Here is a 14,754-nt window from a genome sequence, read left to right as displayed (position 1 = left end):
GGGAAATTGTTAAATATAATTTCTCCAAAAAATATCTAGTCTTCATAATTTGGAAAGATCTAGAAAGATAGCTACAAATACGTATACCAAGCTACCAAAATCGATAGAACAGGAATATACCCAAAAGTGGTTCTGCTATCCAGAGATAATGTATGAACTTCTATCGACAAATTTCGCCACTGAAACACGACTAATCAAAATCTACACTGGAGCTAACTTCTGCTCCTATTCGCAACTATTTTTGAACTTACAGTACTGAAGAATAGCAAACCTTTGCATTATATATATACATGGTTGTGTTAACATTTCCTGTATAGCCGAAAGTTTATTATTATTATTGAAAACAACTTACTGTTTCTAATATATGATTCTTATAACAAGAAGTTGGCAGCCTTGATCTAACGATGTCCATTTTATAGCATACGGATGGTTCTATGAACATAGTAGCCATTGGTAAGTCTATCAGCAGCTGTCAAGGCGGTTCGCTATGAAAAACTAAGCTATCGCATTCAAACTATGGACGTTATGAGAACACAGTTTTATTTTCTGATGTGGTAACTTACACGGCCCCATGTTCCGTGAGGAACTGCCTGCCATTTTCCCTGGAAGAGAAACGTAACAACCTTGTGTTCTGTCTGTACGTCTTCCCGTTCATATGTCGCTGTCTTAAGTGTTTATACAGGATGTGTTTAATTTCGAGCTTCAATAATTGTGCAGTAAGCCAACACAGAAATGGGGCAAGAACACTGAAATCTTCATTTACATAAAATTCTGACAATGATAACTGATTATTTTTGCAACAAAATAAATATTACGCGTTATTCTGCTGCAAGATCCAAGGAAGATGATACGACTTCCCATTCATGATATAATTCAATCACTAATGTGTGCAGTCTTTAACTTGCTACAGCCACTGAAGCAAGAAATGGAGGTTGGAAGCCTTCTACTACGTATATGGACAATTAGGGCAATGGTCACCACATTACTTACTTACTCATGGAGCTGAGCCCTTCTTGAGGATCCGTCAATTCTGCAGCTACTCAAGAATTTTCCAACATTCTATGGAACCCGAAAGTTCATTACCGTGTTCACAAGAGCCCTCCACTGGTCTCTATCCTAAGTCAGATCAATCCAATCCATACCATACCATCCTATCTCTCTAGGATCCATTTTAATATTGTCCACCCACCTACGCCTTGGTATTCCCAGTGGTCTCTTTCTTTCTCGCTTTCCCACCAATATCCTACATGCAGTCCCCTTTTCCCCAGTCGTGCTACATGCCCTGTCCACCTCATCCTCCTTGACTTGACCATTATAATTATACTTGGAGAAGAACACAAGTTATGAAGCTCCTCATTATGCAGTTTTCTCAAACCTCCTGTCACTTCATCTCTCTTCGGTCCAAATATTCTCCTCAACACCATGTTCCCCAAAACCCTCAGTCTATGTTCCTCCCTTAATGTCAGAGACCAAGTTTCACACCCATACACCCACAGGGTTCTGAAAAGCGTACAGTTCCTGAATGACATATGTGAACCCTGATTACAGAATTAAATTAGGACCACATGCATAGGCCCATACATTTAACGCATCAACTTCAAATTCCTTCGGGGTCTGAACCGATTCCTCATGTTAAAAGATGCCAGACCTTAAAGAAAATATACAAATATGTCAGTCTTAAAATATCAACTCAAAATCACCGCCCCTGACGCCAGTCAAAACATCTGCGACCAAAAGAATCTGGCCTGTTAAGAGTCATGTTCCCAATTTTCGAACAGGTAGACCGCTTGGAGAATTTCTTTTAATATTGTGGCATATTTGCTCAAAGCAAGAACTGTGGACCATCAGAAACAGCCGTTGCTAGCGAACGGCTCTGAAACATTATTTGTTTCCAGGCAACGGTCTCGAAAAAGACAATGGAACGATGTCGGTTGCTCCGCAGCAGATTCTTAATAAGAATAGACGGCGGATGCTAGTAAACGGCTCGGTTAAGACGCTCCCGCGGGAACGGACACGCATGCAACAGAGGAAAGACGTTTGCTACGCGGTCCTGCCGAGATGTTATAAGCAAGACATAAAGTTAGATCTGAGTCAGAGTCCCGTGGGACTCGGACCCGAGAATGACTGCGCTGGCGAGAAACAGCAGTAATTGTAAACGAGAGACCCATCCTCTTGTGAGAGAGAATGTTACATAAGGACTATGGCCATAAGGGTTCAGTTGAATAGAAAAAACTCTGGTTTTGATCATCGAGGAGCCTGGGAACAAGACGGACTGGCTGTCGGTAAACCGAAAGTCGTAAAGTAACTCTGACTTTGACTTTGACTTTGAGGGCTGTGTCAGTTAATATGTGGTGAATACGAAGAGGTTGGTATGAAATGTCCGCGAAATCAGTTGTGAGGAAGGCAGGCAGTTGGAATGGAGCCGCAATTCAGAGGGGACCTGAGCACGGAAACAGAGGAATAGCCATTGTTGGAAGCCGTTACAAGGAACCGTCTAGTGAAAACACTGCAGGCTAGAAAATACTTAATGTGTGCTGTAGTGATTTGTAAAGTGTGGAAATCTGCGATAGTGTTACAGATTTGTAGTTTCGACTCGTAAGTGGTTAATAAATCCAATTATCCAAAACCCGTCTATAGTCACTCATACACGTGAGAACCTGGAAAACTTTATAGCTGGTGAAGTCCTGACAAGGGATCTGATGGACATTCGGGAGAACTCGAAAAATTCCACGAGACATATTCATCTGGGCGTGAAGTACATTAAAATTTTCAATCCTCTGATTTTTACAAATTTTAAGATGGCGCTTCCACTTTTATAAACCTTTTTTCTTTTAATCGACGTAAAAGCACAGATCAACTGTATCCACGGAATACATTTCTATCTATGTGGAATGTACTTATTAATATAACGGGAAGTGAACTGTTCACTGACGCGAAAAATTCATCCGTACGGTCATCGCCTCACTTCTCATACCCGTCATTTCTACGTCAGCGCTCGTGTGACTTTACCCTAATAAATACCCGCATCTGTAAACAAAGAGCAAGGATCTGTTTGTTGAGCATCAACAATTGAAAATTGAAGCGAATGATCCAACAGAGAAATTAATTTGCGGAAATGGCTTACTTGAATACTGACACAATACTTGGGCACAAATTCCATTTCACTCTGGTTGCTAGGATACAGATTATACAGGGTGTGTTTATTTTTAAGCTTAGAAAATTCTGTTGTATATGATGTGGATTAAGTACATACTACACGGATTTTAGAATGTGTGCAGCTCTACATCCACGTTCTCTGATTGTAATTATGTTCAGAAAAAATCCATCTTTGCAATAACAATAATCTTCTTTCCCTCTCATCGATATTAAGGGAAACCTATTTAAAGGACAACCACTTATCATATATTTTCTGCAGAATCGAATGGTAGATGATATATTCGATAGGCTTCGTAAGGAAGTAATCGTGATATAATCCGGATACCATCATGGTGCCTGAGTGAAAGAACTGGGGAATTCCATGAAAGACTTCAGTCAGAACATCCCGTGTCCCAGCAGAGATTCAAACAAATAACCTACCAGTCAAGATGGCTATAGCTACGCTAACAGCATCTTTTGTAAAATTCAACTCCATGAATAATAAATTAATACCAAGCGGTAAGGCGTATAGAATCCAAGACTGAAGAACATTTTTGGAACTGATATTGAATTTTGATAATAATATCCAGTATATTATTTTTTTTATTTGAATTCTGATTTTATTAAAAAATCCAGAAGTTGGAGGCATATGCTTATCTTGCCTCCCTCCCCCGCCGGCACCCATGCATCTATCGCTTCACAACTGCCGCCCTACCAAGTGAACCGTAAGGCGCCACATGTTGCTAAAACCCACAGCGCCATGTTGGACACAATGTTAACTTGTAACAACAGTAGTTTGTCTGTCTGTGCTTAGTTTAGCAATTAGTGGGCGTCTACTTCTTCAACAGAACGGAATTCTGGCCAGCCGCAGCACTGAACGATCGAGCAGGCGGTGCTAAAGTCTATTCATTATTCCGCTAGATGGTTCTGCCGACAACGCGCTTATAATTGAATAATTTTATTAACTTCCGGTCATAAAATACGCTCCAAAGGCCCCAAGAACACCTGATCACTGGCAGAAAAAAGAGTATCATAGCCAGTGTTCATTTGCAACACTGTATGGCATGAGGATCACACAGCAGTGAATATGTACAGGCATACCTCGTTATATTGCGTTTCGCAGATATTGCGTTCCTTACAAATTGAAATTTGTAGCAACCCTGGGTCAAGCGCTATTTTCCAACAGCATGTGCTCACATCGTGTCTCTGTGTCACATTTTGGCAATTCTCGCAATATTTTCATTATTACTACATATGTTATAAACTCTTTTGGGCGCCATCACATCGCACGCTACAGAGAAACCTTTCGTGAAAGGAAGAGACAATCGTTTCGGCAAACTTCACTGTTGTCTCACTTTAAGAAATTTCCATAGCCACCCCAACCTTCAGTAACCACCACCTTGGTCAGTCAGCAGCCACCAACATCGAGGAAACAAATCACGATTCGCTGAAAGCTCAGATGATGGTTAGCATTTTTTAGAAATAAAGTATTTTTAATTACGACATGTACATTGTTTTTAGACATCATGCTATTGCACACTTAATGGACTTCAGTATAGTGTGAACATCACTTTTATACGCACTGGGAAACCAAAATGTTCGTGTGACTCGCTTATTGCGGTGATCTGAAACCGAACCTGCAATACCTCCGAGGTGTGCCTGTACGAGGAGGAGTCAGTAAACAGGCCACAAATGGATATAGCACGTAGAACATGTGATAAGCGAACCTGGCAAAAAACATTAATTTCTCGACACATCCACCACCAACATTGATACACATGTCCCATCGTTCTACCAGTGCGTCGAAACCCGCAGCGTAGAAGTCTTTTGACTTGTCTCAGCTACTTCCGCACCTGGTCCGACATCATCTGCGGCTTTCGGGCGTCACTGAGAGAGTTTCTCGACCTAGATTTGAATAGTTATACGCGACAAACACTTCCCACCGTAAACAGGAAACATTTCTTTATGAATATCCTTTGCATAGAGTTCTTTCGTGACAAAATCGCACAAAAGAACGTTGCTTGTCGGTAGTACACTCAAGTACGGTCGCCATTTTGACTACTGAAACCAGCCTCTGAATATGCGCATGCGCGTATGCTACATATACAGTCATGAAGCTGCTGAACGCAGATAGCCTATTATGTCCATTACAGCTGTTTTACTTAAGTTTGTGACCTATTTACTGACTCTGCTTTGTATACCATGTACTACGAGATGTAAAATCAGGTACGCACCAAGGTTTTGGAGGAATTCGCTGCATCTAACTTGAGGGTACGAGAGGTCTGTTATGCTGTGAAGATGAAGGCAGCAAGTTCCTCCGAAACGTGAAACGATCTGTCTATACGGTGTCACATTCCATATGGTATAATCGAAAGGAATCTACGGGGGAGGATAAACAAATTCCCTTTTAATCTGGACGGCGGAAAGGAAGGGAAACTTTGGCGTACATCTATTGATTGCCTTGGGGGCTGTTACGGAACCTGCAGAACACGTGACGTAGCCGCAGATGCGGGGGCCACTAATTAGACAAAAAGAAGAAGTTCCGTGAATAAACAATAACTTTACAGCATGTTGTCATGGCTGCGGGTGATGTAATTGGCTGAACAAAGCATGGTGAAGCGGCCGGCAAGGAAACAAGCTGTGGGCAGAGCGAGTTTAATGCCAAGGGTGACCGTCCAGTCGTTAAAACGTAAGAAACACACAAATACATACAAGAATAAGTAAATAACATATCGCACGTTCTTTATCATAATGAGCCGTCATTTTCCCGAAGGTGCTGCCTATGAAGTTTCACTAAGAGAAATGGTTTCCATAAATTACTCAAATTTACTCAAAATCATTGTCACTTTTCGAGAAATTTTCAATTTTGTCTCTCAGAGACCGTCTGAAACGTCCGTATTTCCGAAACAATAATGTTCATATCTGCCAAGCACCAACCTTAGTTAAACTCTTAAGTACCGAATAAGAATAAAGTGACGTGCATACCCACTGCTAGGCAACGACTCGGTAAACACATTCCCTTGGGAGCCAAGGCGCGCAACAACAGGACGTCTATTGCTAGGCAAGGGATAAGTAAACACACTTACAACAATATGGGAAAATAGAAGACGGTGTTTTCTGTGGTATCCACCCCGACTCTATATAAGGAGAAGTTCCAAGAGAGCAGTTAGTTGTCAGAAGTTGAGAGAGTTGAGTTGAAAGAAGTTCATTTGAGTGAGTTGATGTCACGAATTGGGTCGAGTTCTGGAGATGGCAGTCGAAAGTGACTGAGAAAGGAATTGGGCGGTGCAAGTAAGACCTGATGTGCGATTTTAAGTGACGGTGAAACAGTTATAAATCCGTTGCCAGGATACTACTAGTGAAGACTGAGGACCATAGTGCGTGTGTAACGGTGAACTGCAAAGTGTGTAGATCGGAGATAGCGATGTATTGACTGTAGTCCCGAGTTGGGTGAATAAGATGTCAATAAATCCAATCATCCAATCCAAAACCCCTCTATAGTCACTACTACACTACTACACTGGTTCGAATCCCGGGCGGGACACAAACTATACTGATATTTCCCGCGGTTTTCCTCAGTTCATCCACGTAAATGCAGGTACAGTACCTCGATTTGGACATGATCACTTCCCTTAAATACTTTCCAATTCATTATTGACCAGTCATCCTTCCTTACCTAACCCTAATCCCGAGACAAGTAACAACATTTCGGGCTCCATAAAAGGCGGGGATATTGCTAACCGGGTGAGCGACTATCAGCTTCCCAATAGAGACTCTGCTGTGCTAGAACAACCGTACGAAGTGTATGTACTCCTGAGGGAGCAGAAACAGGAATGCAGTTCCCCTTGCTCTAACACTGTAACCACACGCAGCATATATACTCCTGAGGGAGCAGAAACAAGAATGCAGTTCCCCTTGCTCTAACACTGTAACCACACGCAGCATATATACTCCTGAGGGAGCAGAAATAGGAATGCAGTTCCCCTTGCTCTAACACTGTAACCACACGCAGCATATATACTCCTGAGGGAGCAGAAACAGGAATGCAGTTCCCCTTGCTCTAACACTGTAACCACACGCAGCATATATACTCCTGAGGGAGCAGAAATAGGAATGCAGTTCCCCTTGCTCTAACACTGTAACCACACGCAGCATATATACTCCTGAGGGAGCAGAAACAGGAATGCAGTTCCCCTTACTCTAACACTGCAAACCCACGAAGCATATATACTCCTGAGGGAGCAGAAACAGGAATGCAGTTCCCCTTGCTCTAACACTGTAACCACACGAAGCGACGTTGCTATGGAAATCGGGTGATCATGCGGCCATGATGGAACAGTTGCAGACTGCACCCAGACACCGCGGAGGCACAGCGGTCTGCCCGTTCATTAAGTTTTTCTCTTATTTTACGGTAAACCTTGCTGAAAGATTCGGAAATTGAGGCCCTTGCCACGTACACTGTAAGAGCGCATACTGAAGGCTCTGGTTCTTTTACACGCGAGATTGAACTAACAAACCAACTGCAGAGACAGGAATCCTTTAGAATCCAACAGTTGTTCAGCTAGTGACCAACGGATCATTACCGTGTTCATAAGAGCCTGCCAACTAAACAACCAACAAACTAATTAAACCAACCAACAATCGACAGACAGACCGACCAACCAACCATTTGCAAGGAGCAGAGGTCTTCCTAAGGAGCCAAAAGTTGCTCAATGGTTAATGCAATTGCCAGCCTTTGAAGGAGCCAGAAGGTTCACTACGACATTCACACGAGCCTCACCACTGCCCCCAACGCAAGTCAGATAAATCCAGTCAGACATCCACGCCTTACTTATTCGAAATACAGTGAAAAGAAATATCACTAGAGCCTTCTTCAGGAAGTACAGCTCCGGTCTCTCTCAAACTTCGACACGAGATGGAGGTAAATAGTGAGCGTCACTCTCCGGCCGCCTTATCCGTGGATACAGAGTTGTCTGTATCCACTGGATCATCAACTCTACTGAATAACGGAGCTTTTCCTTCAACGGAATAACAGCAGAAAAGAAATTACGCAACCAACGGCCGTTACACATCTGTGTTCTCTCCAGAGGCTAACTAGGCAGACCACTTGACGTTATGACTTTCAAACATCTCCTGTGAGTCGATTTCAAGTGCGTTAGAATGATGAGTAGGGAACGAAGAAGTATTTTTCCCTTTAAGACAGGGGTTCTCATCATACAAGGGTCTCTTTGCCTCTGCTCGAAACACGGGCGAGCAAGCGGCCTATAATGGAATTGACTTTGCAATTTCTCTTCTTTTCTTACGAACTCCCCACCCCCATCTTGCTTTATGCACTACTCCGACATAGGATCAACTCCCAAAGTAATTCACGTCCTAAAAACGGCACACAAAAAAGAGAAAAAAGTGGATGGGAGAGAACTTTGAGAGGAGGCCTAGATGGCAGGGCAGGCTCAAAGGTCGGAAATTGTGGTTGCAGAAGTGATGACCTCATAGAGAATAGAGACGATCGCACCCAGAGATTTACTGCTGGGAAACACGGCTTCGAGAGCTTAAGGCTGTAAGTGTCCTCTCGATAACTATCACTTTCGCCCTTACTGCTACCTACGTTAAGGACAGCGAGATGGGTGAGGACATGAAAAAGGCATCGGGGAATTGAGAAACAGAATATTTTACGCCATTTGAAGTCCTCACGAAGGCTGCTACGAAGAAGTGTAGATCGTTGACGACTTCTAGGGATATTTCTACCTCCATCTTCAGGGTAGAAGGTGGAAGCAACAGGTTATACTGGATGATTAATAACGATCTACAAGACTATACGGCGTCATATCTAAGGAGGCATTAACCTTTCTATAATTCAGGAGGAAAATCTGAAGGGAAGAGATAACTTTAGAAGTGTGACGGAATGATAATATTAAAATGAACTTAAAAGAATACAGTCTGAGGATGCATGGTGTGCTCATTCGGTAGGCCACTGCGAACACGGTAATGGAACTTCGGGTCACATTCAGAACCGAATTTGTTAGCGTTTCAAGAATCACTTTCGTGGAGTTACTATTTCGAGAACGAACATCACACTTGGGCTAGACGGCCGGAGTTCGAGATTGAGCAGTGCCAGGACCTTGTCCTTGTCCTTCAGAACCTTGTCTAAAGGGACTCAGGATTCCATCTGTCTTCTTTCTCAGTCCATATACAGCTATGGGCTCTATTTCGGGGGGATGAATCAGATACTAAGGCAGAAAACAATATAAGAACGGTGTTTTCGATGTGGTCCGCGCCGAGGAGTTATAAAGACAACTGGGGTCAGAGTTACTTTACGACTGGAGGTTTACCGCCAATCAGTTCGTCTTGGCTTCAGGCCCCTTGAGATCCACGACCTGAGATTTTTCTTTTCACTGAACTCTTGCGGTAATAGGCCTTATGTAACATCCTCTCTGACGAGAAGATGGGTCTACCGTTTACAAATGCTGCTGGTCTTCGCCAGCGCAGTCATTCTCAGGGCCGAGTCCCGCGAAAATAATTACCACATTTTACTGTCTCATATTCGAGACTGCTCAACTTCAAGGGCCAGGTCCCCGTATTTATATCCCCCAGGAACAGGGTGGCCCGGTTGTACTCCTAGGCACTGGGTTCCCTTTTCGTCACCTCCTACGACTCGCAGAGCTATGGTGGAGGTACTGCGAACCTAGCAGAGAGCACCAAAATGTTACGAAATTTAGTCTGTACTCCCACCGCAAGGTACAGTAGTCACTGCCTTTAGAGAAGATGTGCAGGTAGTGCGGTAGAGTTTTTGCTTACGATTCCAATCCTTGTTCCCGTACTGTCTTCTGATTGCACGAGAAAACTTTAATTTCCTAATTTGTGCCTCATTCCTCCTATCAAATTTTAGCTACAGTGTATTGCGTCGCTGACAACGAGAGACATATTCTGAGCGATAGCATAATATACACGATTTGAACTCTTCCTTCTTTCTCCNTACTTCGGTTTCCCTTGCCAATCTTCATTCCACCAACTGCTCCACAATCACCCTCACCTATCATTTGGGGCTGGTACAATAGGCCAGAAGTGGCCGCAGTACAAGGGACTCAGTCCCACCGCACCGAGTAATAATAAAGTAATAATACAAAAAAGGACCTAGGCAATGTCCATCTTGTCCTGCAATAAACATCTTATTCTATCATAGCGGTCAACCCGCGATTTTATTAATGTTTTGTATATTTACTTCTTTTTATTTTTAAGTAAATTTAGAAATTTTGTTTTTGCTGTTCTCAGACAAAATGTTCGTCACTGTCGCCCTCTGCTCCTGGCTTAATGTCTTCAACGTGAAACATGAATTGAACAAATCTTTGTACCACGGAGAAGGCAACTACTGACCTGGAGAGCGTTGGGCCAGAGGCAGGTGACATTGGGCGGCAGTTCCTGCTGTCCGGGAGTCGAGGAGTGCTGGGGGCAGACTGCCTTGGAGGGCGCGGACTTGCCGTACTGCGCCACCTGGACCGAGATGCTGGTACCGTGGGGGCACCTGAGTGTGACGACCTCGTCATCACAGCCCGCGCGCTGGAACGTCCTCAGCGTCCCTGATAAGAGAGCTGCAGGATTGAAACAGACAGACAGACAAACGGAGAGTTAAAGCCCGTCACCAGTGTTAGTTCAGCAACCCACAGCCTTTCCTGACCTGCGTTATGTCTGCAAAAATAGGTTTATAGTAGATATCGAGGTAAGGTCAAATGGTTTAGCTGTTTTAACATCAGAGTAGTAAAATTCTGTATTAACTTCATTATTAATAAAATTATAGGTCGTGTTTAAAGGGCACAATGCAGCTTACGTTAAATCGAAATTATAAAATGAATGAAACAGGCAAGAACATATGAAAGATAAAGAATAAATTAAGCATATAAAAAGGAAATAATTAGAGAGAAGTCAGAGGGGAAGAAGACAATACAGAGTGAAATAATAACGAAAATAAAGATATGAAATATGAAAAAGAAAGGCAGGATAAGGAAAATCAAATAATATTTTGGGGGGGGGTTACTTTGCGTCGCTGTCACTAATTAGGACGTATAGCGTCGAATGGTAAGATTATTGACGGATGAACTAGAAAGGATTTGGAAGGAAATGGCTATGACGCAATCGAGATATTATCTATGAAATTTACTGGAGAGGCTAAGGAAAACAATGAAAACTTAAGTCAAGACAGCGGGAACTTCGGCTGAGGTTCGAACAGAACGCCTCCAAAACACAGAGGGTTACCGCCATAGCAATCCTTTGGATGAATAGGAACAAGAATGAACACGAAAAACATGCGAAAGGAAACGATAAATAAAGAGGAATAAAGAATATGTGACACATACGGCGATGAGCTGCCAGAAAATGAATAAAAATGGATAGTATAAGAGAAATGTTATAAGTCTGTCTGGTGCTTACTCAGAGAGACAGTTTCGGGGAAATCCCTTTCTCTTTGTCACACATTATAATTCGCTAATGCGTACGTCAAGTAAGGCTGCAGATTGACAGGAGACACCAAGCCACACAGCATGCACCTTTGTATTACAAGTTGTCCAACTTCAAGGCGCTCAACCTCGCGAAGGGTGGAGATGTGTGGGTATTCTGAGTTTCCTTTACACTTACGTGGCAGCCGCGGCAGCTCACGGAACATAGTGGTTAGGCAAGAGAATGAACAACCGAGGGGGGTTCGATTCCCGGCAGAGGTACAGATTTTCTTTTCTTTAAAACGTCAAGACCGGTTTTGGGGGCCACCCAGTCCCCTATACAGTAGTGTATCAGGGTCTCTTCCCCCCGCGGGTAGAGAGACCGGGTCGTTTAACCAACTACTTACATATATCTAGTGCCGACGTTAAGAACGGACGGAGCTTTACTTCTACTCCAGCATGCGTCTTCATACCGTGACAAAAACACAAATTTATCTTAAGAGTGCAATTTTTGGTCTTGAGCCCCAGATGAGTGCTTGACACCAAGACTGACTGGCACACTGACTGTTGGTCGTAACATATTTCGACTTAGAGAACAAAAACCTTGGTCATGGATCTCGGGGAGACTGAAACCAGGAATGACTGTGCTGACCAATACCAGCAGAAATTTAATTGGTGGACCGAGATGTGAGATAATATCCAGCCTGCAATGACGTAAACATGACACTAGGAAAATCTCCATTGTTGGGAACCGTAACCAAGCAACAACTAGCTAAGACTATAACAGGCTGAGCCAGCGGGCGCTGTAGTGAGAAGTAGAGCATATGGATTAGTGACAGCGGTATAATTACGTGTACTTACGACTGTTCAATTAAATCTAATTACCAATCCAAACCCGCGTCCAGGCACTAACAAGTGACAGTACGAGTCTCACAATAAAGAGGAATTATTTTCCTAAACGTCGTTACAGTGGCGACGCAATGTTTTTTCTCTGAGATGAGAATTATTTTTTTTAATATTATTACACCAATTTCATGTTTCAAAACGTAGAAAGTGAATTTTTAAGTACCTACTATTCAGATAATTTTCATGCTTGGAGAGGTATCAACTGAAGTTTTAAGTATAATTAGGCGATTTTCATGCCTCAGAAGGTAGGAACTGAACTTTTAAATATAATTTAAATTAGTTTCAGGCTTAAAAATATTAACCAAAACCCGTCAATTCATTTAAGAGGTGATACATGAAGAGAGGTCGACATGACACCCCCATTATCCGTTCATTTCATATGTTTATTGCAACTGACACAAAAATGACGGATAATGAACGGAAAACTTGTAACTTTTATCGGGTTTTGAAATGGACACGTGGCGGTGATGGGATTCTCATGTCGCGCGCGCCGAGTTATTCATCTGTTTATTCAACAGCGGTAACTTTCCGGCTGGGAGCTTAAAACGGACGCCATTCAGCGTCCACAGGCGGTCTACAGCGCCCAGCTCGCCTATGCTTCCTGTTGAAAGGTCACAGGGAGATACAGCGGCCAGAGCGTGAATGTATACTGTCACGTGTGTGTAGACACGGGGATTGAATTGATAATAGGATTTATTGAACGATCACAACTCGTAACTGCAAATGATTATAATAGTCTCACTAACTTACACCCCATAGATAGATCACAACAACTGCAGCACGCACAGAGTCATGTTTGGTCACTAGACGTTGCTAGGTAATGGTTGCCAAAAATGGAACTCCACACTGCTAACCCCAGATTCCGTCCTCCAGATCACGGCTGACTGACCATACGTCTTCATGTTACGGCGCTTAATTAAGCACGGGGGTAACTTTACTTTATCGTGTCGTTGGCCATATCCGGTTCTTAATTTACAGATTTTCAGGTCTCGTACCTTTTTTTGAGCGCACAATCTGATGCATCACGTGACTGAAACAATGACCTTCGGGTTAAAAGGATGTCCTGGGGATAATTAAGAACCTGTACATTATTGAAACCCCACAAGGCATGGATGTTTGGTATGTGTATGTGTTTATTCTGTGTTTGTGTCGTCCTGTGTTTAGGTAGAGGCCTTATGACGAACTGATCACTAGTCCAAGGAGTCCTACCGTCTGCAAAATGATCATGAAACTGAGAAATACAAAGACCAGGGCTCAAGGGGGCTGTAGAGCCAGTGGAAAAAGAAAAAAAATTATTGAAATTTTGAACTGCCTACAAAACAAAATGGCATGAAACCTGTGTCCCGCGGTTGGTGTTCCTGTTTCAGAATTACATCATGAAATGGCCCGTTATGTACATAAAACATGTTAATTGCAGGACGGAAGTCATGCTCTTTATTGCTCATAAAACATGAACTCAATTAAACGGCAAGCAGCGGCACGAAATGTACGCGGTCTCTAGGATAAACAAAATCTGCCGGTCGAATGGAAGTTTCAACTGCATTTGTCTGTAATTTCTATGAGTTTGTTACATGTAAATCAGCCGTTTGTGTTCCATTAACTGAAATTAACATTATAAAATTACTGCCGTTATATATATAAGCACATTAGCGATATCTGGAGCACAGATGAAACACTCGGGCTCGTCATATGCTGAAAGCAAACATCAATTTCCATCAGAAATCCAAAACGCGATGTTATACAAACTCCATGCTTATTGAATCTATAGAATATTAATTTTGAAACCCAGGATGTTACAAACGAGTGCACTGAAATAAAATAAGGCTTCCCCATTTTCTAACTCCCAACTTAACTGTAATTGAAGGTTTGGTTACTACCGGGTGATTAAAAAACAGCTTGATTATGAGCTCTACTAAGTAGCAATGTCGGTCAAAGTGGTCGCGTTGTTTGAGGCATGAACAGTCTTCGTTTGCTCGAACACTGGGATCGTGGGGTCGGATCCCATTCACGGCACGGATGTCTGTGTGCGTTCATTCTGTATTTGTATTGTTCCGTGCGTAGGAAGCGGCCTCCCGCTGGGCTGATCCCTCGTCCAAGGAGTTCCACCGACTGCGCATAGGATTAACAAACCGAAAAAGAGGCCAAAATCCAACAAAATGACTGTAGAGCCATAGATAGACAGACAGACAGATAGATATATATATATACAGTAGAACTTAGTTATAATGTCATCAAAGGGGCCTAAAAATAGTGTCGTTATAAACGAATGTCGTTGTAACCGAAATGG

The 14,754-nt window shown here is 42.8% G+C and overlaps 1 protein-coding gene across 1 annotated transcript in view; it reads right to left on the bottom strand.

Annotated features, from left to right (window-relative positions):
* The window catches only part of LOC111874043 (protein eva-1 homolog C), a 120,384-nt gene that overhangs the window by 19,084 nt on the left and 86,546 nt on the right, over positions 1 to 14,754 (bottom strand). The window contains exon 2 of the mRNA XM_033755306.1: positions 10,507 to 10,721. Coding sequence (XP_033611197.1) covers positions 10,507 to 10,721 — 215 coding nt within the window. The remainder of the gene's footprint in view (positions 1 to 10,506; positions 10,722 to 14,754) is intronic.

This window comes from Cryptotermes secundus, unplaced genomic scaffold, assembly GCF_002891405.2.
Source record: "Cryptotermes secundus unplaced genomic scaffold, Csec_1.0 scaffold1801, whole genome shotgun sequence".
Taxonomy (NCBI): Eukaryota; Metazoa; Arthropoda; class Insecta; order Blattodea; family Kalotermitidae; genus Cryptotermes; species Cryptotermes secundus.
This window is presented reverse-complemented; position numbering and strand designations above follow the sequence as displayed.